The following is a 25,800-nucleotide window of genomic DNA, read 5'->3' on the forward strand; positions in this document are numbered from 1 at the left end:
TTCCATTATGTTCAATTTCCGTTATCTGGTTGCGCCGTGCATGCCACTTCTCTGAGCTCAGCGCTCTCTTTGAAGGTGCTTCTCCCGCTATCAGCCTATCAGCCCTTGCTCTGACCAGAGCACCACGGTATCTTTCGACGTCGAACTGCTCTAGTTTGTGCTTTAGCGCTCGAATATCGTCCATGAAAAAGCCGGGCATTCGACACTCTTCACTTATCAATTTTTCCAGGTTCCTGCGCATCACTTTTTCTTCCTCTCGCTTTTCTCTGCATATAGCGCTCGATCGCTCTAATGCTTTCATCTTGACTGTCTGCTTGAAGATCTCCCATTTTTCGCTCTTTGTCTTGTTATTCATCGCATTCATTTCTTGAAATTCATTAGTTATAGCCGCCATGAACTGTTCGTCGTTGAGTATCTTTGAATTTAATTTCCACAACTGCCACTCGAAACTGTTTTTTCTTTCTTTTGCACTACCTATTACAAAACTGACTAAGCAATGATCACTAAATGAAACAGCACTCACTTGATATTGCCTGCAAAGTGGTATTACATCTAGGCTCACGTAAGCTCTATCTAGCCGAGCGTGACTGGATGCCTGAAAATGGGTATACTGTGCAGCTCTCCCACCGCCAAGACATTCGGCCACATCATCCAAATTGCAGTCTCTTATTATCTCGCTTAGCAGAGTGGTGCTAGCGTCTTTGTATGGGCGGGTGCTAGTTTTATCATGGGCTGAAAGGACGCAGTTAAAATCACCAATAACAATGAGGAGCCTGTCACAGCGAATATATTGTTTCAGCTGCTCAAAAAATTGACGTCTTTCCTCGGCCACAGTTGGCGCGTACAAACAAATGACACGCCACTTTGAAGAAAACAATGAAACATCGCATATAATAAGGCGACCTGAAGGGAAAGTTATTACAGTTTCAATTTTTGGACCAAGGCTCTCTCGCACAAATAGCACACACCCAGAAGAAGTACCCACGGCATGGCTCACAACAGCGCAGTATCGCGCTAGGAATCGTTGCACCATGCCTTCGGTTTCCACATCGCCCTCAACCTTTGTCTCCTGCACTGCTAAAATGTCCAAGTCAAAGTCGCTTAACAATCGGTACAATTGACTCTGTTTCCTCCTAGAGGCAAGCCCACGAACGTTTAGAGTCGCGACACGAATTGACTTATCCATTACGATTTTTTTTTTCCAAGGCGGAGTAAATACCGGAGGCATGGCGCTTACCTCACAACTGGGCTGTGTTTCTGAGTGCCTTGGCACAAAGAATCCCTCAAGGCGGCAAAGGCGGTGTCTCCGCCTTCTTCCGCTCCACCGAAGTATTCGGGCGAGGACGATAGGGAGGGCGCCGCACAGGAGTCGTCTTGGCTGGTGGTTCATCCGTCCCGACTGCACCGGGACCAGACACCTTTTCCACTGCGTCGTGAGCTCGTTTTCCACTTCAGTTGGCACTGTCCGTATCGGTCCCCTGCATTGGTTCCGGTTCGCTGTGAGTCACAGCGGGTACATTGAGAAGGCTGCTGTCAGCACTGCTGGTCTGCGCTCCCTCACCCCCACCATCTGGGCAATCTTGTCGAAGCTCGGCGACGGGCTCGTCTGCGACGACAGCGTGCTTATCATTACTAACGAGGAGGCAGAAGCACACGCGCACCGTCGCTTAGTTAAAGGCACAGAAGGCTAAAGGGGGAAAAAAAAGAAACTCCCCGTCGGGGAATCGAACCCCGGTCTCCCGCGTGACAGGCGGGGATACTGGCCACTATACTAACGAGGAGGCAGAAGCACACGCGCACCGTCGCTTAGTTAAAGGCACAGATGGCTAAAGGGGGAAAAAAAAGAAACTCCCCGTCGGGGAATCGAACCCCGGTCTCCCGCGTGACAGGCGGGGATACTGGCCACTATACTAACGAGGAGGCAGAAGCACACGCGCACCGTCGCTTAGTTAAAGGCACAGAAGGCTAAAGGGGGAAAAAAAAGAAACTCCCCGTCTGGGAATCGAACCCCGGTCTCCCGCGTGACAGGCGGGGATACTGGCCACTATACTAACGATTTTTTTTTTCTTTATTGCCGTCTGTGACATGAAAACAAAAATGTACAAATGATAAAAACATCAGCCTAATTCAGCTGACGTATCAGGGCTTAAAATCTTCTCAATGCGACCAGTTCATCAAATACAGTAATCCATTCAGGTGGGTCAGCTTGTGCTCGGTACATTTCTCTCAAGCTCGCAACACTTTCAATAAAGTTTTCGCGCACCGAGCGAACGTTAACATCCGCGTGTCGCACTTGCATCCGTGTCCTCCAGAGGCTGTGGAGGCCCAGAAGCATGATTAAATCATACGGTACTCCTGCTTCATTCTGAATTGGCAAGAATCTGATGCCGTAGGGGTCCAGGGGAAAACCTTTTTTGACTGTTCGTTGGAGCACATCCCAATAGAAAATACGGTCCCAACAGTCCAGAAATACATGTTCTACTGTCTCAGGTTTTTTGCATAAGAGACAGTTTGTGGTCCATGGGACAAAAATCCCCTTTTCGTGCAGCCACGTTTTAACAGGAAGTGTATTCGAGTGCAATTTAAAGAAAAAAGATTTCGTAGATGGGTTCACAGGCATATTTTTAACTCTCTTTAATACATCGTGCCCTGGGCCTCCACGATAAGGTAACCGGTAGATTGGGGTCGGTAACATGGTGTCCACCAGATCCTTATACAGCTTTTGCTTTGACACTTTAGATAAGTACTCAAGGGAAAATCGCACATGGAGCAGCCTAAAAGAGAGTACAACTTCTCGCATGTACCCATTGACAGTGCCGCACATATTCGCACAAGATGAGACGACAAATTCAGGAAGAAGTCTCTGCAACCGCACTTGGATAACAGTCATAAGAAAATTATCCCTTTGATTTCGGAGAAAGAAAAAACGCGAAACAACTTGACGCAGAAATAAATGCACAAGGCCGAGACCTCCTTTTTTCACTGAAAGAAACAAATTGGTACGGCTGGTTCTCTCCCAGTTTGACGACCAAATAAAAACAGCAAACACTCGATGCATCTTTTGAATACTGGCCCGAGATGCGCACAGCACATTCATCAAATACCATATTTTGGATACAAGGAAAAGATTGCAGACGGAGGCTCGCGCAAACATTGATAACTGCCTCCCTTTCCAGGCATCTGCTTTCTCCCTCGCCCTTGACGTATCCTCATTCCAGTGTTCACTTGCATCGCGATAATGCACTAGGGGGACGCCGAGATATTGCGTCGGCAAAGACGACCATCGCATCCTGGAAAAGTGTTCAGGCATCGCTTCCCAGTCGCCATGCCAAAAGCCAGAGCTTTTGTCCCAGTTTATGAGACACCCCGTTTGTTTGCAGAATTTATCCACCGTGCTGATCACCTCAGTAATGCTGCCTCTGTCTGAACAGAATACCGCAATATCGTCCGCATAAGCAAGGATTTTGACGTGAGTCGACTGCAATCGAAAGCCCGTGATGCTCTCACTTTTGATGATAGCTAAGCACAGTGGCTCCAAGTAGGCCGCAAACAGCAGAGGCGATAGCGGGCATCCCTGCCTTACTGACGAATGAACTGCTATCCTGTCTGTGAGGTCACCATTAACAATAATGCGCGTGGTGCAGTTTGCATATGCCATCTTAACACCTTCTGCAATAATACGGCCTACATTAGCGTGGTCCAAAATGCTGAAAATGACATCATGGGAAACGCGATCGAAGGCTTTTGCCAGATCTAGCTGCATCATAGCGATGCGGTCCCCGAGCACATCGCAACATTCCAGCACGGTCCGTGCGACGTGCACATTTGTGGCGATACTCCTACCTTTGATTCCGCAAGTCTGGTGCGGCCCAACCAATTTCGTAATTATGCTCTGCAATCTCTTTGCTAAAACCTTCATGTACAATTTATAGTCCAGGTTGGTGAGGCTTATCGGGCGATAATTTCCCACCAACAACTTCTTTTCTGGGACATCTGATTTCGGAATCAGCACTATGTACGACGTGGTGAATGAGAGTGGCACTTGTTTTCTTTCGTAAGCTTCATCTAGAACTCGTAGCAGTAACTGAGCGACTGTGGGCTTAAATGCTTTGTAAAATTCGGCCCCTATTCCATCAGGTCCTGGAGCTTTTCCCGCTTGCAGGTCTTCGATTGCAGTCTCTATTTCTTTTGCAGTTATGGGCTGCTCAAGACGCTCCTTCACTTCGTCCTGAAGTCTCGGCAGGAGAGGCAAAAAGTCAACCAGGAAGGCCTCTTTCATGTCACGCGTATGTCCAAGAAGCTCAATGTACTGCTCTTCAAATAGCTGCTTGATTGTAAAAGCGTCATTCGTGATTTCATCTCCGTTCCTTATCTGCCTGATTTCGTTTTGGCAAGCATAACGCTTTTCGTCACACAAAGCTCGCTTCGTCGGCGTTTCACCAGCCCACAGTTTCTGTGTCCTTGCGCGTATAACGGCAGCTTTATACCTTTCAGTGTCTAAGCGTTCGAGCAGGCTTTTCACCTCCCTTAGGTCCTTAGAAAACTTCCCAGGCTCGGAGCTTTCCATGCCTATTAAAAATTGCAGTTGCTCGCGAGCTGCTTTTTCTTCCTGTTTATCCTCGTATCGCTTCAAGCAACTTTTTTCAATGGCCATTCTTTTTATCCACTCCTTGAAATCTTCCCACTGAACCGCAACAACGCTGGGTCGCTCCTCAAGCAGCTTCTGCATTTCATCCGCAATATCAGTTACGAACTCCTCGTCCTCTAAAAGCTTTACATTAAATTTCCAGAGATTCCAGTTAAATTTTGTTTTTCTTTGCTTTATGCCGAAACTTGCGATCACTAGGCAATGATCACTAAAAGCTACAGGTATAACTTTGCAACTCGTGCAAAGAGACACGAGATCAATGGATGCATAAATTCTATCCAACCTGGCATGACTATTACGCTGAAAATGAGTGAACTGAGGTTGATTCCCTTCGGTAAATATACTGCCTATATCCTCTAAGCTATTATCATAAGCCAGAGATTGAAGCAATTGAGCACTCTTGTCACGCACAGGCGTACCCTTCACTCGATCATTAGCGGCACACACACAATTAAAATCTCCCAACAGCAACAACACTCGGTCGCAAACAAGGTAGGGCTCCAAACGGGTAAAGAGATCAAAACGCTCAGATTCAACATTTGGAGCATACACACATATAATGCGCCAACATAAATTGGAAAAAGAAAAATCAACAACAATAAGCCGTCCACTAGGGCAAGAAAAACCGACTCGACAGTGATGCCTAAATTATTTCGGACAAATAATACGCACCCACCCGAGGTGCCAACGGAATGGCAAACACAAACGTTAAAGGCTGCACGAAAGGTGGACACCATGCGATCAGTGGATTCCTCACTTTCGATCTTAGTCTCTTGGACTGCAACTATGTCAAGCGCGTTTTCAGCAAGCAGGCGGTTAAGCTGGCACTGACGCCGTCGTGCACCAAGGCCTCTCACATTCAAAGTTGCTACATGTAAAGCTGTGTCTAGTTTCATCGCCATGCCCTATGAAAAGGAGACTTGAGTCCCACAGTACCCCTCATAGGTAGCCGAGCAGTCTTCTTAAACTGACTGTGCATGTACGGTGTCGCCTTTCCAGATATCCGCGTGCAGGCATGGGGAACCCATGGGTAATTCCTTCGCCAGCAGATCCAGATCCGTGCACACAGTCTGATGGGTACCACTCCCCACCAAAACAAACAAACAAGGAAAAAAAAAGAAAAGCAAGAAAAAAAAAACAGCACAAATGCACATTGCAGAACTACGGAGGCGGTTTCCCCGCCTGCCTTGTCTCGGCCATGACGTTCGGCCGCGGCTTGAACATCGGACGCCGGATTCCCGGGCCCTTCGACGGCGGTTCGTCGCTGCCACCATCAAGATGCGTCTTTTCGCCGGCGCTTTCCTCGCGGGAGCGTTTTCCAGCCGTTAGGGTGCCAGCCTCCTCAGTGAAGTCCATGCCGTCGGTGTTATCAGGTTCAGCGCTGTCCAGAGCTTCGGCCGCGGCTTCTGGCGCGCCCTTCGGCGCGCCATCGCCACTCTGTTGAAAGGCACTCTGAACTTGTACTACACTCGCCGGTACCTCACTTGACGTCGCCTTCTGCTTCGTCAAAACCGTAAGCGACGGCCCTTCCCTCGCTGCTGGTTGCCCGTCTGCACGGGCTGCATCTTCCGCATCAGCCTCGTCCATCAGCAACTCAGACTTGTCTACTCCTGTACCGGGGCCGGTAATGCTCGCGTAAGTGCGGGCACACTGTCCGTCTTCATGGCCGAACCGTCGGCAGGTTCCGCAACGCGGGACTCGGCATTCCTTACGGATGTGCCCCGTACTCCGACAGCGTAGGCACAACGGTGGTCTGCCCGGCACAGCAACGAGCGCCAGCTCACCGCTAACATTCAGCTGGTGCGGCAGGTCGTCCAGCTTCACGCCAGCTCTCAACTTCAACGTGACGAGTCTAGTAGTCGAGCCTTTTTCTGACATACCACTCACGCGCCAGCGCTCGCGGGCAACTTCCGTCACTTTTCCGTACGGCGCAAAGGCAGCCCGAACATCCTCGTCTGGCACGTTGTGTAGCAGCCAGTGAAGTTTCAGTCGCACGTCTTGGTTGGCCGGGTCAATCACCAAGCAGCGGCCTTTTTTCACTACTAGCTCACCGACACTAATAATCTTGGTCACCGCTTCAGCATCCTTGAGAGTGACGGCCCAGACGTGGCTCATCCGATACGCCCCCATTGCGATAACATCGGGGAGCAGCGACTGCTCTGCTAAAGCGTCGCGGAAATCTTCCACCCGGTACGGGCGGGCCCTGATATCGGCGTGCAAAAAAAACCGTATTCAAAACGAACCGACCTGTAGGCAGTGCTGGCAAAACAACCTGGTAAGTATTTTCCTGTTGACTAGCCCTGTCACCGCGGCCTGACACGGCCGCTGAAGCCGCTCCATCGGAGCCCTGCATCCTGCGTCCGTACACTGGCGTGGCCGGAAGCAGAATCCACTATACTAACGAGGAGGCAGAAGCACACGCGCACCGTCGCTTAGTTAAAGGCACAGAAGGCTAAAGGGGGAAAAAAAGAAACTCCCCGTCTGGGAATCGAACCCCGGTCTCCCGCGTGACAGGCGGGGATACTGGCCACTATACTAACGAGTTTTTTTTCTTTATTGCCTGCTAATACAGTGACAGGTCACACAAATGAATACATATATATATACTGAATAAGCACGTTAGCATGCGATGCGGGTATTTCAAAATTTCTTCAGACACACCAAGTCATCAAGGATGGTAACCCACTCAGGGGGTTCATTTTGTGCACGATACACTTCTCTAATATAGGAAACACTTTCGATTAGGTTATCGCGCGTAGATCGCACATTGGCATCTGCGTGCCGAAAAGCCATTCTCGTCCTCCAGAAGCTGTGGTGGCCCAGGACCATGAACATATCAAAAGGTATCCCTTGTTCGCTTTCAACTGGCAGAAATCGTATTCCATAGGGTGTTATGGGGAGATCTTTTTTTAGAGTGCGCTGCAAAATATCCCAGTGGAAGACTGCGTCAAAGCATTCAATGAAGGCATGTTCAATTGTTTCCGGCTTTTTACACAGTAAGCAATCGGTTGTCCAAGGCACGAATATTCCTTTCTGTTCCAGCCATACTTTAACGGGGAGTGTGTTTGTGTGCAACTGGAAGAAAAACGTTTTGGCCGCCGGTCTTAAAGGCATCCTTCTGACTCGCTTCACTACATCTTTACCTGAGCCTCCAGAGTACACCGTCCTATACAATGGGGTGGGCAGCATGCTGTCAACTAAGTCCGCGTACAGTTGTTTCTTTGTCACTGAGGACAAATGCTCCAAAGAAAAACGTGCACAAAGTATTCTAAAGGAAGCAACTACTTCTTGGTAGTAGCCGGTCACTCTTATACTGGCAACATTGGATGTGGAAACAACAAACTCAGGCAGTGTTTTCGCCAATCTCGCCTGGATGACTGTACGGAGAAAATCGTTACTTTCATCTCGCAGGAAGAAGAATCGCGATACGATCTGTCGTATAAACAAGTGTGAGAGCCCTAGTCCACCATCGCGAACTTTGCGAAAAAGGTTTGTACGGCTGGTCCGCGCCCAAGTGGAGTTCCAGATAAAGACGGCAAACACTCGGTGCATCTTTTGCACATTTATACGAGGCATGAACAACACTTGCATCATATACCACACTTTGGCAATCAAAAAAACATTGCACGCTGCCGCACGCGCGAACACCGATAATCCGCGACCCTGCCATCCTTTTGTTTTTTCCCTCAACTCTTCTGTTTGTTCACTCCAGAACTGCGTCGAGTCCCTATAGTGCTGAAGGGGCACCCCGAGATACCGTGCAGGCACTGAAGTCCACTCTATACCCGCGAAATTGGCGGGTGTCGTATTCCAGCTCTCATGCCATATTCCCACACTTTTTTCAAAGTTAATCTGGGCCCCAGTATAGCAACAGAAATTTCTGGCAATGCGCACAGCCTCTAGCACGCTTTCTCTGTCCTCGCAGAAGACTGCAACGTCATCTGCATAAGCCAGCATTTTAACTTCAGCGGCGTGCAGCCTAAAACCACGTATGTTTGCATCAAGGATGACTGCCCTACAGAAAGGTTCGAGGTATATGGCAAAAAGGAGAGGAGACAAGGGACATCCTTGCCTCACAGAGGAGCGGACTAGCACCCTTGAACTAAGGCACTTGTTGATGATAATCTGCATTGAACATTCTTCATAAGCCATTTTGACACCGTCTAAAATTATGCTCCCAACATTACAGTGCTGTAGTATACTGAAAAGCACCCCATGCGAGACCCGGTCAAAGGCCTTCGCAAGGTCAAGCTGTAACATGGCCACTCGACCCTCAAGGGCATCACAACATTCTAGTACACTTCTTGCGATGTGGGTGTTCGTTGAAATTGTGCGCTCTCTAATGCCGCACGTCTGATGTGGCCCTACTAGCTCTTTAATTACCACTTGTAATCGTCCAGCTAAGACTTTCATAAAAATTTTGTAGTCTGTATTGGTGGGAGATATCGGTCTATATGAGCCTACAAGAAGGAGCTTTTCCGGATCATCGGTTTTTGGAATCAGCACTGTGTGTGATGTCCGGAATGAAGGAGCGACTTTTTTAAATTCGTACGCTTCTGACAGAAGTTTATGCAAAATGCACGCCAATTCTTCACTGAAAGCTTTGTAAAAAGCTGCGCCTAGGCCGTCCGGCCCTGGCGATTTGCCCGACGGCAGCTTCTCTATCGCTGTTTTGATCTCGCTCACACTTATTGGCATTTCTAGGCTGTCCTTAACATCGTCATCCAGTCTTGGCATTCTGATCATGAAATCGCTGTCGAAGCCTGGCTCGAGGCGTGTGACATTGCCGAACACATCGCGATAATGGTCAACAAAAGCATTCTCGATCACCGCGGGATCTGACGTCACTTCATTTTGGAAACGTATCTGCTTGATCTCGTTTCTTGACGCCTGCCGTTTTTCATCGCTCATTGCGCGCTTGTTTGGCACCTCACCCATCCATAACCTTTCACTACGAGAACGTATGACTGCAGCCTTGTATCGCTCTGTATCGATAACTTCTAGTTCATGTCTCACTTTCTTCACGTTCTCAGCCAATTGATCGTGGTCAAAGTTTTGTACGTTTAAAAGAAATTCCAGTTTCCTTTGCAGCTCTTTTTGCTTCTGCAGTTCTTCGTGCTTCCGGCTGCTTCCTCTTTCGATTGCAATGAGCTTAACTTGGCTCTTAAATTCCTCCCATGCAGTCCGAAAGTTTTCATGCTTCATTGTCAGCATCTCTGTTAATATTCCCTTAACTCTGCTTGAGAACAGTTCATCATCAAGAAGCTTTTCATTGAATTTCCACATGTCCCAGTTAAATCGTGTCGTCTTAGTTTTTTTCCCGAGTGCGAAGCTCACCAAGCTATGATCTGTGAATGATAGTGGTGTGACACTGTAACTGTTACATAGGGGCATCAAGTCTAGTGAAATATACACTCTGTTCAACCTTGCTCGGCTCTCTCTCTGATTGTGTGTGTACTGCGGAAGCATACCGCCAGTGAAGACTCGGCCCACATCTTCTAGGTTGTGCTCCTCAATTAGTGAGCTCAAAAGGAGAGCACTTTTGTCACGAACATGTGCACCTCTGAATCGATCCTCCGCAAAACACACACAGTTAAAATCACCGAGAAATATGACAAAGCGATCACACTTTAAGTACTGCTCAATGTACTGAAAAAATACCATTCGGTCATTCACATTGTTAGAAGCATAAACGCATATGATCCGCCACAAGGATTCAGAAAAAGAAAAATCTACAATAAGCATGCGGCCAGTTTGGCAAACAGTCATACTCCCTTCAATAATGCCAGCACTCTTCCGTATCATCAGTGCGCACCCGACTGACATGCCATTAGCATGGCATACACACACATTATAATGCGCGGTAAAAGGCATCACCATGCGATAGGTCTGCTCTTGAGTCTCGACCTTAGTTTCTTGTATCGCGATGACATCGAGTTCCTTCTCCATACAGAGGCGACTAAGTTGATACTGTCGCCTACGTGCTCCAAGGCCACGAACATTCAAGGTGGCAACTCTTAATGCTGTCTCTAGTCTCAGAGCCATGTATCTTATAGAGCACACCGTTCGCACAGTACCTCTGGGTAACTACTGATATTAGCGCTTTGCAACAAGTAAGCAATTGGCAGCACAATTCCCACGCGTACCTTTGCGGTGTACGCAGCGGCTACTTCTGAAAAGGCGTCCATCTTTTGACGACGCTGGCCTGGACGCCCCAGTAGGCGCCACGTCCTACGGAGGCGGTGTTGCCGCCGGCCGTCTGTCCGGCGGAATGTTCGGTTTCGGACGGAAGGGCGCCCGACGGCCCACCGGTGCTTTCGGCGGGGGTTCATCGTTGCTCTCGTTGCCAAGGTTCTCGTGCTGGTTGTTGGCTGAGTCCCGTGACCTTTTTGTCGCCGCGTTGCTTACACCCGATTCTGCGACGTCCATCAAATCGTTTCCAGGTGCGTGTTTTGCTGCATCCACCTCGGTAGCGGCTGGTTCGGTGGCCAACTCCTTCACATTTTCATCGCTTGGCTTTTCCTCTTGAGTTTTCTGCTGAGTAGGTTGCACTGTAGCCGCGTTCGGTAGGCCAGCGCTATGCTCAGACGGCATTACGGCCGTGTCCGACGGCCGACTCTCCGTGCGGGAGGCCTCAGCGACGTCAGCCTCGTCCATGAAAAGGTCCGCCACGTCTTCCTTGGGCGCCGGTCCTGCTACCGACGCGTACGTCATTTCACACTGCGCTTCGTCATGGCCGTAGCGACAACAAAGCGTACATTTCGGGACGCGGCAGTCACGTCGAACATGACCGGTGTTTCGGCATTTCAAGCACAACGGTGCTCTGCCAGGGACAACAACCAAGGTCTGCTCACCGGCGATACGAAGCAAAGCCACCTAGACTAGACAAGGCCTGTTCGCTCCTCCTCTCCACAGGGGCCTACGTCACACTAGTTGCCCGACCCGCCCGACCGGTCCGACCGCGAACGACGGTGAGAGTTCGGTGAAACACAGCACAGGCTCATAGAAACGCAGGCCTGTGGTTAGGTTAGGCAGCGAACGTGCTGACATTTCTCTTTTCCGGCTTCTATAGTTTTCGAGCTGCAGTGCGTCATACCGTATTCTCCTGGCTTGCACACGTTGAAATCATGATGTGGTGCTAAAGAAAAGCACATTTGTAATCGCTGCAACATGGGCCGTTGCTGTGTGCCGGGGTGCCGCGGAAATTATGTTGGTGGCCCAAAAGTTAGAGTGTTTGGTTTTTCCTAAGATGAAGCTCACAGAAAAGCTTGGATGAGAGCAGTTCCTCGCAAGGATTTTACGCCAACCGTACATTCCAAGGTAGAAAGTAAAAACCTTCTGTAACTTTAAAAGTTTTTGAAGAATAGTTTCGGGAGAACCGGATGTAAATAATTAAGCTTTCTCATGCAGGTATGCGAGCTCCATTTCCATAAGCAGGACTTCATCACCAAGCTCTCACATGATGATAAACAAACAGGAAGAACCATAGAGCTCAACCGCGATCGTGTTCAACTTCAAAAGGGTGCAGTGCCTTCCGTGTTCCCCAATTGCCCATCATATCTTCCTTCTACACCTTCATGAGGGCACGTCGGGGAAATGTAAATTTTTGTAAATTGAAGGATGACGCCATTCAGAACAGCAGTCAGAAGAAGGCAGTTGCCAGGAAACTAAAAAAAATTAAAGAATTGAAATATTTTAATGCAGAGCACTCTGACCAATAAAATGTCCATAAAGTATTCATGTTACTGTTTTGCATGACTTCATTCATTTTGTTTATTTTAATGTCTAACACGCCATCCGCTTTCGAACATAACAAAAAAAACGTACATTTATTTAAAAAGCAACCGAATGCATGAGATGTAGCAGGTACTGCATGTCATGCATTCTGCTTCATTCTACTGCTTTTCTGTCTAGGAAAAAAATATTTTGAAGTTAATATGAACTAAATACGATGAACTGAAGAGCAGGAACTATAGCTATGCAATGCTCTGTCACAAGTATTATCATGCAGCTATAAAAACGAAGCACTTAGCTCCAATACGAAGTATATTGTAAGGGCCAAGAAAGATAGCATAAATTATAAATTAATAAGGAAGATAATTAGCAAAATTATGCTCGCGGTTAAAAAGCTGTTGTTTAGTCGCTAATCCATATTTGTTGACTCACTTCTAAAGCCATTGTACATCGGATAGTAAAAAAGTGCGCTTAAAACTGCCGGCGAACCCCCGCAGTCCCGAGCGGAGGTCGGACAACTAGCGTGACGTCACGGAGCAAGCGGAGAGGCCTTGAGTAGTCTAGGTGGCTTTGTACGAAGTTGGTGAACCAGGTCTTCCACGGTGAGACCCGTCCGCAGAACCAAGGACACCACTCGCGTTGACGATGATTTTTCTTGCACGCCGTGAACACGCCATTTCTCCCGGCAAACGTCAATCACCTTTCCGTAAGGTGAGAGGGCTGTCCGTATGTCGTCGTCAGGCATGTTGTACAGCATCCAATGCAGCTTCAATTGCACCGCCTGGTTGGCTGGGTCGACCACAATACAGCAATGCTCCTTCACTTTCATGTTCTTGACGCTTGCGAGCCTCTTGACGCCTTCGTCGCTCTTGAAGGTGATTGCCCAAACGTGGCTCATCTGATACGCCCCAAGGGCGATAACATCGGGCAGTAGGCCTAAGCCCGCCAGCGCATCGCGGAAGTGCTCCACGCGATACGGCCTGGCCCGCACATCAGCATGCAAAAACAACGTATTTAAAACAATAGGGCCTGTCGGCAGTTGAGGCAGCAACACTTGATATTCCGGGTCTTCAGTATCAAAAATCCTGTTACCGCGGCCCTGCTGGGCCGCTGAAGCCGCTCCTACGGAGCCCTGCATCCTGCGTCCGTTCACTAGCGTGGCCGGAAGCAGAATCCCCACTATACTAACGAGGAGGCAGAAGCACACGCGCACCGTCGCTTAGTTAAAGGCACAGAAGGCTAAAGGGGAAAAAAAAGAAACTCCCCGTCCGGGAATCGAACCCCGGTCTCCCGCGTGACAGGCGGGGATACTGGCCACTATACTAACGAGGAGGCAGAAGCACACGCGCACCGTCGCTTAGTTAAAGGCACAGAAGGCTAAAGGGGGAAAAAAAGAAACTCCCCGTCGGGGAATCGAACCCCGGTCTCCCGCGTGACAGGCGGGGATACTGGCCACTATACTAACGAGGAGGCAGAAGCACACGCGCACCGTCGCTTAGTTAAAGGCACAGAAGGCTAAAGGGGAAAAAAAAAGAAACTCCCCGTCGGGGAATCGAACCCCGGTCTCCCGCGTGACAGGCGGGGATACTCGCCACTATACTAACGAGGAGGCAGAAGCACGCGCGCACCGTCGCTTAGTTAAAGGCACAGAAGGCTAAAGGGGAGAAAAAATAAACTCCCCGTCGGGGAATCGAACCCCGGTCTCCCGCGTGACAGGCGGGGATACTGGCCTCTATACTTTTTTTTTTCTTTATTTCCTGGCTTTGGAAAACAACACGGCACGAAAAAGAACAGACAAATCACAAAAGCTATAATACAAGACAATGAACACACTGAAAGTCATACTCAGCCAGCGTCAGGCTGGCTTCGTCACATTAAAACTCCCGCAAGGACAACAAAGGCTCTACCCTCGAGAGCCACTCGGGAGGTTCCGCAGCCGCTTTTTGTATAGCGACAAACCAGTCCATACACTCTCGGAAATAAATTCGGGCGGGGCGTGCTTCCCTGTCACAGTGATAGCCTGCCATTCTTGAGCGCCATATACAGTGGAGACCCAGGAGCATAATTAAATCAAATGGAACCCCGTCGTCATTATCAATGCTTAAATATCGAATGCCATGCGAATCTAGGGGGAAATCTTTCTTCATAGTCCGTTGCAAAACATCCCAAAAATAAACCCCTTCCGAACAATGTAAAAAAACATGGTCTACTGTTTCCGGCTGCTTACAGATTAAACAATGCGAACCCCAAGGTAGAAATAAATCCTTTTCCTCAAAAAATTTCTTTACTGGCAACGTTCCGGTGTGTAATTTAAAGAAAAAGGTCTTAGCTCCTGGCGGCACCTGCATTATCTTTACCCTCTTTAAGACGTCCGAGCCTGGGCCTCCACTGTATAAGACTCTATACAAAGGTTGTGGTAAAACAGTGTCACATAAATCGTGGTACAGCTTTTCCCGTTTTACACAGGAGAAATATTCATTAGAGAAACGCACTGAAAGAAATCTAAGACTTGCGACGACCTCTCTGTAATAGCCGAAAATACCACACGTAACTTCTTCGGTGGAGACAACAAACTCCGGCAGTAGGCGCCGCAGCCTAACTTGGCAGACAGTGCGCAAGAAAGGGTCAGAAACGTCGCGGAAAAACAAAAACCGATTGACCACTTGCCGCAAAAAGAGGTGTCCAAGTCCCAAGCCGCCGTCTTTTACCCGACGGAATAAATTTGTTCTGCTGCAGCGTTCCCATTCTGCAGCCCAAACAAAGACAGCGAAAATCCTGTGGAGCTTCTGCATGTTTACACGCGAACAATGCAAAACTTGCATAACAAACCAAAGTTTACTGATAAAAAAAAGGTTACATACAGTAGCCCTGGCGAAAATCGATAAGTTGGCACCTTTCCACTTCTCCGCTTTCTCCCTTAGCGCTTTCGTCTGCTCTTGCCAATATTGCTCGCTTTGGCGGTAACCATCAAGCTCGACACCTAAGTACTTGGTTGGGGTTTTCGCCCACGTCACATTTGCAAAGTGGTCAGGCTGCGATGGCCACCGTCCATGCCAGAACCCAAGGCACTTGGCCCAGTTCACCCCGCTTCCGGTAACCTGAGAGAACTCACGGACACATTTGACCGCCTCGGTTATACTCTCATGGTCAACCGTACAAAGTGCAACATCGTCCGCGTAAGCCAGCAGCTTCACCTCGGCTGCTTGTAACTTAAACCCTTTTACGTTATCATTGTTCAATATTTTAATACACAATGTCTCAATATATATACAAAACAAAAGAGGGGTGAGAGGGCAGCCCTGTCGCACCGAACGCTGCACGCTAATGGGGGCCCCCAGACTCTTATTTACGATCAATCTCGTCGTGCAGTTTCGGTACGCCAGGGCCACGCTCTTGCGGATAACTGACCCAACATTCGCATGGTCCAAAATAGAAAACAAAATTTCGTGATCGACACAGTCAAAAGCTTTCTCAAGGTCGACCTGGAGAATGGCCACCCGACCATTCGAGTCATCACAACACTCAAGCACACTTCGCATCTTATGAATATTGGACATTATTGACCTCCCTTTTATCCCACACGTCTGGTGTGGCCCAACTATATCCTTAATCACCGTCTGCAACCTCCGAGCCAAAACCTTCATAAAAATTTTATATTCAACATTCGTAAGTGCTATGGGTCTGTAGGCTGTAACCAGTCGCAATTTATCTATTTGATCCGTTTTAGGAATGAGCACCGTATGGGATGACCCATATGACGGAGGCAGTGCATTTACTGTGTAGGCTGCGTTAAATATCACGTTCAAAATAGGGGCAATTTCGTGCTTGAATTCTTTGTAAAAACGCGCGCTGAGCCCATCTGGTCCCGGCGATTTACCGGGGTTTAAACTGGCGATTGCATGCTCCACTTCGGCTTCACTGATAGCCATTTCTAATCTCTCTTTTACGTCATCACCGAGACGCGGCATCGCCGCCAGAAACTTATCTTTAAACGTGATAGTGTCTACCACGTGGGAAGCGAAGAGCGCTTGGTAATGCTCGTTGAAAGCTGCTTTTATGTGGTCGTTGTCCGCCGACAAGACACCGCCCCATTCTATTTTGTCGATGTGGTTTCTTTCAGCGTTTGCCTTTTACAACCCTAGCGCTCGTTTTGATGGCGTCTCCCCTGCAGCTATGTCTTCTGCCCTTGCCCTTACTAACGCTCCCCGATACCGTTCTTCTTCCATCAATTCTAGTTTTTGCTTTGTTTTCCTTACATCTTCAGTCCATTTCCCCGGCGCTAGAGATTCCTGTTGAAGCAGCCTATGGAGCAGCTTCTTTAACTCTGTCTCTTTCTGTTTTTCTTGAAACCGTATACAGGAAGCCCTCTCTATTGCTTTAATTTTTATAGTTTCTTTACACAGCTCCCACTGTTGCCATATGTGCATATTTTTACCGGGGCCTATTTTTGCAATTTCATCTTTTACTATGCTGGTATACAGTTCGTCCTGCAAGAGTTTATTATTGAATTTCCACATTTCCCACGAAAAAGAATTCCCTCTCTTTACCATCCCAAAACAACATTTAACTAAACAATGGTCTGAAAAAGACACTGGCACAACATCGTAACTATGACATTCAGGTAAGACATCGACGGATGCATAAATGCGGTCCAGCCGTGCATGGCTAGAACCCTGAAAGTGTGTGAGCTTTACTGCACGCGTTCCCTCAAGACACTCTGCCACATCTTCCATGTTCCATTTCTCAACCATTAGCGATAACACTTGTGTGCTGGCATCTCTAAAGGGTCGAGGGCTTGTCTTATTTCGCGCACTAAGTACACAATTAAAATCGCCCAGAACGATCAGCTGTCTGTCACTACGAAGGCGCTCTTCGATGCTATAAAAAAACTGCGCCCTTTCTTCTGCTTCATTAGGCGCGTACAGACAAATAATCCGCCACTCGACGTTATTCAATCGAAAGTCAAGGAAAACACACCGGCCCGACATACAAGAGAAATGAGCTTGCACTTCTAGCCCCGGCAATTTCTTTAGAAAAAGAACACAGCCAGCCGATGTGCCTACAGCGTGGCTGACCACAGCAAAAAACGAGGACGTGAAACGTTGCACCATGCTCCCGGTCTCTTCTTCGCCGTCTACTTTCGTCTCCTGCACAGCCAGTACATCTATGCCGTGCTCCGTTAAAAGCCGAAAGAGCTGGCCTTGCTTTCTCTTTCCTGCCAGACCTCTAACATTCAGGGAGGCGACTTTCAGCGGAGATGCAGGAGCCATTTCTACATAAGAAGAAGAGACCGAAAGCGTGGTGCTTACCTCTCGCGTCCAGCACATGGCTAGACGCCACCGCCGCCATCGCCGCCGGCGTCATCCTGAGCGTGCACCTGGCCCAGCTCGGGAGGCGCCTTGTCGCCGGCGCGCTTCTCGCTCGCAAGGTTAGGGCGCGGCCGAAAACTGGCCCGCCTTGCTTGAGGCGTCTTTGCTGGTGGTTCCTCTACGCTGGGCGCCGCCTCCTTGTCGCCGTCGGGGCTGGTGTCTCCATGGGGACGCTTCCCAGGCGTAGCCACAGTGGTCGCACGGCCACCGGTGTTCTGCCGATGACCCTCGGTAGGCTCCTTCGCTACAAAGTCCATCGGCACTGGTAGGCTTTTTGCATCCCCCGAAGTCGCCTCCTTTGACTGAGGCGAGTCTCCCGTTGGTGGCTGGAGTCCTGGTGCACTGGCAAGGGGGGCGTCGCCGCTTGAAGTCGCCGACGTGTCCAGCGACACAGGGAGGTTGCCCAACTCGTCGGTACCCCTCGCTGCGTCCTCAGCCTCCGCGACATCCATCAGCTCCGCGCTGTCTCCTTTACCTCCGAGCCCGGTCGCAGACGCGTAGGTACGGACGCAGTCCTCATCCGCGTGTCCGCAGCGCCTGCACTTGGAGCACCTGGGAACCTTGCAGTCGCGACGAACGTGACCCGCGCCGTGGCAACGCAGGCACTGCATCGGCCGCCCGGGCACCACCACGAGAGCTAACTCGCCGGCGACTCGAACCTGGTGGGGCAGGTCGTCCACCTTCATACCTGGCTTCAACTTGAGCAGCACTGTTCTCGTGGTGGATCCCTTCTCTTTCATTCCTTGAACGCGCCAACGCTCCCGCGTCACCTCGGTCACGTTTCCGAACGCCGCGAAAGCAGTCCGGATGTCGTCATCGGCGACGCCGTGCAGCATCCAATGCAGGCGCAGCTTTACCTGCTGATCCTCCGGGTCGAAAACAATGCACCGGCGTCCCTTTACCTCAAGCTCCTTCAAGGCGGCTAATTTCTTCGCGGCTTCTGGGCTGCTGAAGGTTACCGCCCACACGTGGTTTACCTGGTACGCCCCCAACGCCACGACGTCGGGGAGCGCACCAGTGTTGGCGAGGGCGTCCCTGAAGTCTTCGACCCTGTAAGGTCTCACACGCACATCTCCGTGCAAAAAAACTGTGTTTAGAACAACACGTCCGGTGGGCAGGGTAGGCAAAAAGATCTCATACTCCTTGTCTTCCGCGCTGAACCTGTTTCCGCGGCCATCGATGGCCGCCGTCGCCGCTCCGTGGGAGCTCATGATCCTGCGTCCGTACACGCCAGTGGCCGGAAGTAGAATGATAACCGCTGAGCCACCGCGGCGGCCGTCGCTTAGTTAAAGACACAGAAGGAGAAAGGGAGTAAAAAAGAAAACTAAGCTCCCCGTCGGGGAATCGAACCCCGGTCTCCCGCGTGACAGGCGGGAATACTGGCCACTATACTAACGAGGAGACCGAAACACAGGCGCACCGCCGCTTAGATAAAGGCACAGAAGGGCAAAACGACAAAAAGAACACGAAGCTCCCCGTCGGGGAATCGAACCCCGGTCTCCCGCGTGACAGGCGGGGATACTGGCCACTATACTAACGAGGAGACTTTTTTTTCTTTATTGCCGACTTCGCCGGGCAAACAAAACAAAAATACAATGACATGACAATAAAAGCATAGGTCAGTTTCTAGCTAGTGCACGATGATAAAATGGGTTAAATGATTTTAGTTGGTCGAGGACAGGCAGCCACTCAGGCTGAGGAGCTTGCTGTCCGAAAATTTCCTGAGTATACATGATGCTCTCAATGAAATACTGATGAGCCGGATTCACAACAACATGTTCATGCCTGACATCCATTCGCGTACGCCATAGGCTGTGCATGCAGAGCAACATTAGCAGGTCGCAAGGCACTTCACCTGGCTCTGCACATGGTAGGAAGCGTATTCCAAAAGGCGTCAGGGGTAAATCTTTTTTCAGTGTGCGTTTCAAAACATCCCATAAAAAGAGAGCGTCATGACAGTCGAGAAAGATATGTTCTATAGTTTCCACTTTCTTGCTAATAAGACACTCTGCTGACCAAGGTACAAAAAGGCCTTTGCTTTGCAACCATGGCTTCACTGGGAGGGTTCCAGTATGCAATTGAAAAAGAAAGAACACACTGAAGGCTACATCGGCATTCTTTTGACTCTTTTTAGCACATCCCTTTCGGGACCCAGAAGATAAGCACTGCGATAAACAGGCACTGGCAGAAACACATCGAGCAGGTCCTTGTACATCTTTTTCCTTGTTACAATGGTTAGATACTCATCGGAAAATTTTGACCGAAGAATACGGACTGCTGCAACAACTTCTTGCAAAAAAGCACTTAACCCACTCCGCCCTGCAGACATAGATGACACAACATAATCAGGCAGTGATTCTGACAATCGCACTTGTATAACAGTTCGCAGAAAATCATTATCTTGACGCAAGAAAAAGAATCTAGTGACTATCTGTCTCAGAAATAAATTTGACAACCCTAGCCCCCCGTTCCGCACCTTGTGGAACAGATTGCATCGGCTGGTACGTTCCCATGTTGACGCCCAAATAAATGTTGCAAACACTCTGTGCAACCTTTGCACAGAAGTCCTTGGCAAAGTTAACGCTTGCAGAACGTAAAAAATCCTCGCTACTAAAAACATGTTGCACACCGTAGCTCTTGCGAACATGGAAAAGTTGTGACCGCCCCATTTGCTTGTCTGAGCTTTGACTCGTTCGGTTTCATGGGCCCAATATTCTTTGCTTTCTCTGTAGTTGGTTAGCGGCACGCCGAGGTACTTTCCTGGCGTGTCTACCCACTTCATTCGACAGAATACTTCTGGCGTGGCCTGCCACTTTCCATGCCAAAAACCAAAACATTTCTGCCAGCTTATCGCGCAGCCACTTGCATCACAAAAATTTACGGCTTCTCTCACCACTTCTTGCACGCTTTCCTGGTCTCTGCAGAACACTGCTATATCATCTGCATATGCCAATACCTTCACTTCATTATGACAAAAGGCGTAACCTCGAATGTTTTGCGTAGTTAACAGCTTTAAACAAAAGGGCTCCAGGTAAAGTGCAAAAAGCAGTGGAGAAAGAGGGCAACCCTGCCTCACTGACGACAAGACAGGAATACTATTACTCACGCGGTTATTAATTATGAACCTTGATGTACAGCCATCATAAACCATTTTCACGCCATCAGTGATGATACATCCTACATTCACATGTTCCAAAAGCACGAACAAAATTTCATGCACAACTTTATCAAACGCCTTATGCAGGTCCAGTTGCATCATGGCGACACGACCCTCCGTTGCATCACAGCATTCAAGGACACTTCTAGCTACGTGTATGTTAGTAAAAATGGTTCTGTCTTTTATGCCACAGGTCTGGTGTGGGCCAACAAGGGTTTTAATTACTGTTTGGAGTCGTCCGGCTAGCACTTTCATATAAATTTTGTAGTCTACGTTAGTTAAGCTTATTGGGCGGTAACACTCAACTGACTGCAACCTACTCGGGTCGTCCGATTTTGGGATCAACACCACGTGGGAAGTTCGAAAAGACGGCGGAGTAAACTTTCTTTCGTAACACTCGCTTATTACGCGCTGTAATGCTATTGCCATTTCTGTTTTCAAAGCCTTGTAAAGTGCGGCACCGAGGCCGTCCGGCCCAGGCGACTTGTTCAAGCTCAGCTGCTGTATTGCAGCTTCGATTTCTGCTGCCGTTATGGGCTCCTCAAGTACCTGCGCCAGGTCCTCCTCGACTCTTGGCATTAGCGACAGGAACGCAGTTTTGTAATGTTCAACATCAGGCGTTTTAAGGCTGAACAAGTTTTGGTAATATTCCAGAAACGCCCTTTCAATCACCTCAGATTCGGAAGTTACGTCATTGCGATAACAAATTTCCTTTATCTCTTTCGAAACTGCATACTGTTTTTCGTCGCTGAGCGCCCTTTTTGTGGGCGTCTACCCAAGCCAAAATCTTTCGCTGCGTGCCCTTATCACAGCACCTCGATATTTCGTTTCATCTATTAGTTCAAGCTTAGTTTTGGTTTCTTTTATTTCTTGTCTGTACAACCCCGGCTTGACGCCTTCCATGCTGAGCATGAAATCAAGTTCGGTACGAAGTTCCTTTTCTTGCTGTTTTTCTTTACGCTTTAAAACACATGCTCTTTCTATAGCGGCCACTTTCACGTCGTATTTAAATTGTTCCCATGTTTGTATAAAGTCTGTCTCTTTTTCTGACAAGCTTTTGACTGAGTCTTTTAGTTTCTTGCTAAACTCGTCATCCTCCAACAATGAGTCATTAAATTTCCATAATTCCCAACTAAACTTGACAGTCCTTTTCCGCTCCCCAAGTGTGACCACGACTAAAGAATGATCACTGAAGCTGACGTGCACAGTCTGGTACTGGGAACACAAGGGCACAACTTCAGAAGGAACATAAATTCTGTCCAGCCTTGCGTGACTAACGCCTTGGAATGCGTGTACTGTGCTTGTTCTGAACCTTGCATTATAATGCCAATATCTTCCAATTCTGCTTCATTAATCATCTCAGACAGTAGCTCGGCACTCGTGTCCTGCAGGGTTTTGTTGCTTGTTCTATCTTCAGGTCTACACACGCAGTTGAAATCTCCAAGCAATAGTACACGCTTTTCTGTCAGCAGGAAAGGTTGAACACGGCGAAAAAAGGCATCTCGTTCGGGAATTCTATTAGGTGCATATACACACACAGCTCTCCACTCTACACCAGAAAAGTAAAAATCGCATGCTACAATCCGGCCACTTTCACAGGAAAATACAGTTTCCACAGCGACTTTGCCGTTTCGAGTTAAAATCAGACACCCTCCCGACTTTCCTTTTGCATGGCACACGCAAACACTGAACTGTGCACGGTAAATTTCTGCCATCGCATCTGTCAACTCTTCGCTTTCAATTTTTGTCTCTTGAACAGCCAACAGATCGATTTCGTTTTCGAACAAGAGACGTTTAAGCTGATTTTGCCTTCTTCGCGCAGAAAGACCTCTCACGTTCAGTGTGGCAATACGCAAGCTAGATGTTAGTTGAGGCGCCATCTAAATGGTTGGGATTCGCCGCTCTCAAAGTGACATCGGTTTGCAGCTCACCTCATCAAAAATCCTTCCGGCTTGCAAAGTACGGCGGTGTCAGCACTGAACCCGATCGAAGACCGGGTTACCAACACGAAGACCCTGCAAGGCACCTCCGCTAAGGCGGAGGGACACCCGACGAAGTCCTACGATCAGGAGGGATGTTCGGCTTGGGCTTGTAGGCCGCACGTCGAACAGGAGGCGCTTTGGGAAGAGGTTCCTCATGGTCCGTCCCGTCGTAGCTCGTCGCCTTGTCATCAGCTTCGTCGTGCGTCCTCTTCGCTGGCAAAGTTGACGCCGCGGGCATCTCCGTGTCAACGTCCTTCTCGTCGGTCGATTCAAAAACCGTCTCAGCTGCACCTACCGCAGCATCATGTGCTTTTCCCGCGTCCGCCTCAGTTCTGGTGCCAGGCACAGGCGGTTCTTCTGAGTTGGCAGCCTCATGTTCCGTGGGAAGCGTTGCTTTTTCTGAGGCTATGCTTTTCGGTACTGCGTCTTCCCGACTCTCACGGGTCGCCTCTACTGCGTCGACTTCGTCCATAATATGCTCCTCAGTAGTATCCCTACGACCAGGACCAGCTACGGTAGCATATGTTCGCACGCACTGGGCGTCGTTGTGGCCGAAGCGACGACAGAGCCCGCAACGTGGCACACGGCACTCCCGACGTATGTGTCCGGTGCCGCGGCACCGGAGGCAGAGCGGAGCTCTGCCAGGAACGTGGACGAGTGCGACGTCCTCTCCAGCACGGAGCTGGTGCGGTAAGTCCTCGATGGTAACGCCCACCTTCAGCTTCAATGTCACTGAGCGCGTAGTAGACGACTTGTCGACGCAGCCTTTGACTCTCCACTTGTCCCGAGTTATGTCGGTCACTTTTCCAAAAGCCGCCAGAACTGCCTTCACGTCGTCATCTTTCACGCCGTGTAGCAGCCAGAACAGCTTCAGCCTGACGCCCTGGTTGCATGGGTCAATGACCACACAGCGGTGGTCCTTGACGTTGAACGCCTCCGCCTGTAGCATTTTGTTTTTTCCTTCTTCATTGCAGAATGTCACGGCCCAAACATGATTCATCTGATATGCCCCGAGGGCAACCACTTCCGGCAGCAATGACAGACGCTCAAGAGCGTCACGAAAGTTTTCAACACGGTATGGCCTGGCTTGGACGTCGCCATGCAAAAAAACAGTATGCAAAACGCTCGAACCTGTTGGCAAATGCGGCAAAATCAGCTGGTAGTCCTCGTTCGGTTTCATCGTACTCCTGATACCGCGGCCCGGCTGGGCCGCTAAATCCGCTCCTTGGGAGCCCATGATACACACGTCCGTCACGCTCGGTGGCCGGAAGTAGAATCATACTAACGAGGAGACAGCAACAAAGGCGCACCGTCGCTTAGTTAAAGGCACAGAAGGCTAAAGGGGAAAAAAAAGAAACTCCCCGTCGGGGAATCGAACCCCGGTCTCCCGCGTGACAGGCGGGGATACTGGCCACTATACTAACGAGGATTTTTTTTCTTTATTGCCTGTTCTGCGGCCAGCAACAATACATACACAAATGGAACAATTTAAAAGGCGCTTGCCGTTCTTTGGCATGCGCCGGTGTTTAAAAGCGCTTCAAATTGACAAGAGCGTCGAACAGCGGCAGCCAGTCTGGCTGGTCACTGCTTGCTTTACACACTTCACGTATGAAAGCGACACTTTCAATAAAGTACTCTCTGGCCGGCCTTGGGTTCAGGTCGGCGTGATGCACAGCCATCCTAGTGCGCCATATGCTATGGAGGCACAGGGCCATAATCATGTCATAGGGCACCCCTCCCTCATTAGCGGTAGGGAGAAAGCGGATGCCGTACGGCGTGACTGGCAAGTCCTTTTTTATGGTTCTTTGCAGAATGTCCCATAGAAAAACCGCGTCCGAACACTCAAGAAAAATGTGGTCGATGGTCTCCGGTCTTCTACAGTGCAAACAGTTTACAGTCCGTGGGACGAAGATGCCTTTTTGCTCGAGCCACGGCTTGACCGGGAGCGTCGCAGTGTGTACTTGAAAAAAGAAGCTTTTTAGAGATGGCCTAACCGGCATCCGCTTTACCCTCTTCAAAACATCTTTACCACCTCCATGTGGATATACTGAACGATACAATGGCACTGGCATACACACATCAACAATATCTCTGTACAGTTTCTTCCGGGTGACGTTGCTCAGGTACTCTACTGAAAAACGTGCCTGAAGAAAGCGGAAAGACAAAACAACCTCCCGTAAAAATCCGCGCACACTTGGCCCGTTGGCTAGAGTAGATGACACAACAAAAAACGGCAAATGATCACGCAGTCTCGTTTGAATGACTGTCCGCAGAAATCTCGCACAAACAGAAACCTAGAAACCACTTGCTTCAAAAACAGGTGGGCTAAACCCAGCCCTCCATTATTCACTGCGCGAAACAGATTGGTGCGACTCGTGCGCTCCCATGTTGAACGCCATATGTACACAGCAAGCAGTCTGTGCAGTTTTTGTATGCTCGCTCTCGACGCACACATGACCTGCAGAACATACCAAATCTTTGCTACAAGAAACAGATTGCACACGGTTGACCTCGCAAATATAGAGAGGTCACGCCCACCGAACTTTGCTGTTTTTTCCTTAATGCGTTCCGCTTCGTGCTTCCAGTATTCCTCGGTGTCTTTATAGTGCTGCAGAGGCACTCCGAGATACTTTGTTGGTGAGTGCGACCATTGCATATTTTCAAACACAGCCTGCGTGACGCCACATTCACCGTTCCAAATAACAACTGATTTGCTCCAGTTGACACTGCTTCCCGTCATCCTGCAGAACTTGGTTGTCATTCTTACTGCGTTGCTGACACTGGGTGTGTCGGCGCAGAAAACCAAAATGTCGTCCGCGTATGACAAAAGCTTAACTTTGCTTGAACAAAAACTATAACCGATAACATCCTTGTTCATTATAATGCTTAAACAAAAGGGCTCAAGAAACA

The 25,800-nt window shown here is 49.2% G+C and overlaps 2 protein-coding genes, 7 non-coding genes and 2 pseudogenes across 9 annotated transcripts; all 11 read right to left on the reverse strand.

Annotated features, from left to right (window-relative positions):
* Positions 1 to 1,709: 1,709 nt before the first annotated feature.
* TRNAD-GUC (transfer RNA aspartic acid (anticodon GUC)) lies at positions 1,710 to 1,781 on the reverse strand. Its single transcript has one exon. It is a non-coding gene; the product is annotated as a tRNA-Asp (tRNA).
* A 67-nt stretch (positions 1,782 to 1,848) lies between these two features.
* Positions 1,849 to 1,920, reverse strand: TRNAD-GUC (transfer RNA aspartic acid (anticodon GUC)). Its single transcript has one exon. It is a non-coding gene; the product is annotated as a tRNA-Asp (tRNA).
* A 226-nt stretch (positions 1,921 to 2,146) lies between these two features.
* LOC149337474 (uncharacterized) lies at positions 2,147 to 3,186 on the reverse strand. The gene has a single exon (XM_089554888.1). It carries the CDS (start codon positions 3,152 to 3,154, stop codon positions 2,147 to 2,149), a length of 1,008 nt encoding a protein of 335 aa, XP_089411014.1. The 5' UTR covers positions 3,155 to 3,186.
* Positions 3,187 to 10,806: 7,620 nt separating this feature from the next.
* Positions 10,807 to 13,520, reverse strand: LOC149337475 (uncharacterized; annotated as a pseudogene).
* Positions 13,521 to 13,780: 260 nt separating this feature from the next.
* On the reverse strand, positions 13,781 to 13,852 carry TRNAD-GUC (transfer RNA aspartic acid (anticodon GUC)). Its single transcript has one exon. It is a non-coding gene; the product is annotated as a tRNA-Asp (tRNA).
* A 67-nt stretch (positions 13,853 to 13,919) lies between these two features.
* TRNAD-GUC (transfer RNA aspartic acid (anticodon GUC)) lies at positions 13,920 to 13,991 on the reverse strand. The gene has a single exon. It is a non-coding gene; the product is annotated as a tRNA-Asp (tRNA).
* A 3,512-nt stretch (positions 13,992 to 17,503) lies between these two features.
* Positions 17,504 to 18,962, reverse strand: LOC149337478 (uncharacterized). The gene has a single exon (XM_089554889.1). It carries the CDS (start codon positions 18,960 to 18,962, stop codon positions 17,712 to 17,714), a length of 1,251 nt encoding a protein of 416 aa, XP_089411015.1. The 3' UTR covers positions 17,504 to 17,711.
* Positions 18,963 to 19,080: 118 nt separating this feature from the next.
* Positions 19,081 to 19,152, reverse strand: TRNAD-GUC (transfer RNA aspartic acid (anticodon GUC)). Its single transcript has one exon. It is a non-coding gene; the product is annotated as a tRNA-Asp (tRNA).
* A 70-nt stretch (positions 19,153 to 19,222) lies between these two features.
* Positions 19,223 to 19,294, reverse strand: TRNAD-GUC (transfer RNA aspartic acid (anticodon GUC)). The gene has a single exon. It is a non-coding gene; the product is annotated as a tRNA-Asp (tRNA).
* A 4,953-nt stretch (positions 19,295 to 24,247) lies between these two features.
* Positions 24,248 to 24,319, reverse strand: TRNAD-GUC (transfer RNA aspartic acid (anticodon GUC)). The gene has a single exon. It is a non-coding gene; the product is annotated as a tRNA-Asp (tRNA).
* Positions 24,320 to 24,416: 97 nt separating this feature from the next.
* Positions 24,417 to 25,651, reverse strand: LOC149337482 (uncharacterized; annotated as a pseudogene).
* Between the last annotated feature and the right edge of the window lie 149 nt (positions 25,652 to 25,800).

This window comes from Amblyomma mixtum, chromosome 7 (assembly GCF_055824585.1).
Source record: "Amblyomma mixtum isolate Tamu chromosome 7, ASM5582458v1, whole genome shotgun sequence".
NCBI classification, from domain to species: Eukaryota; Metazoa; Arthropoda; class Arachnida; order Ixodida; family Ixodidae; genus Amblyomma; species Amblyomma mixtum.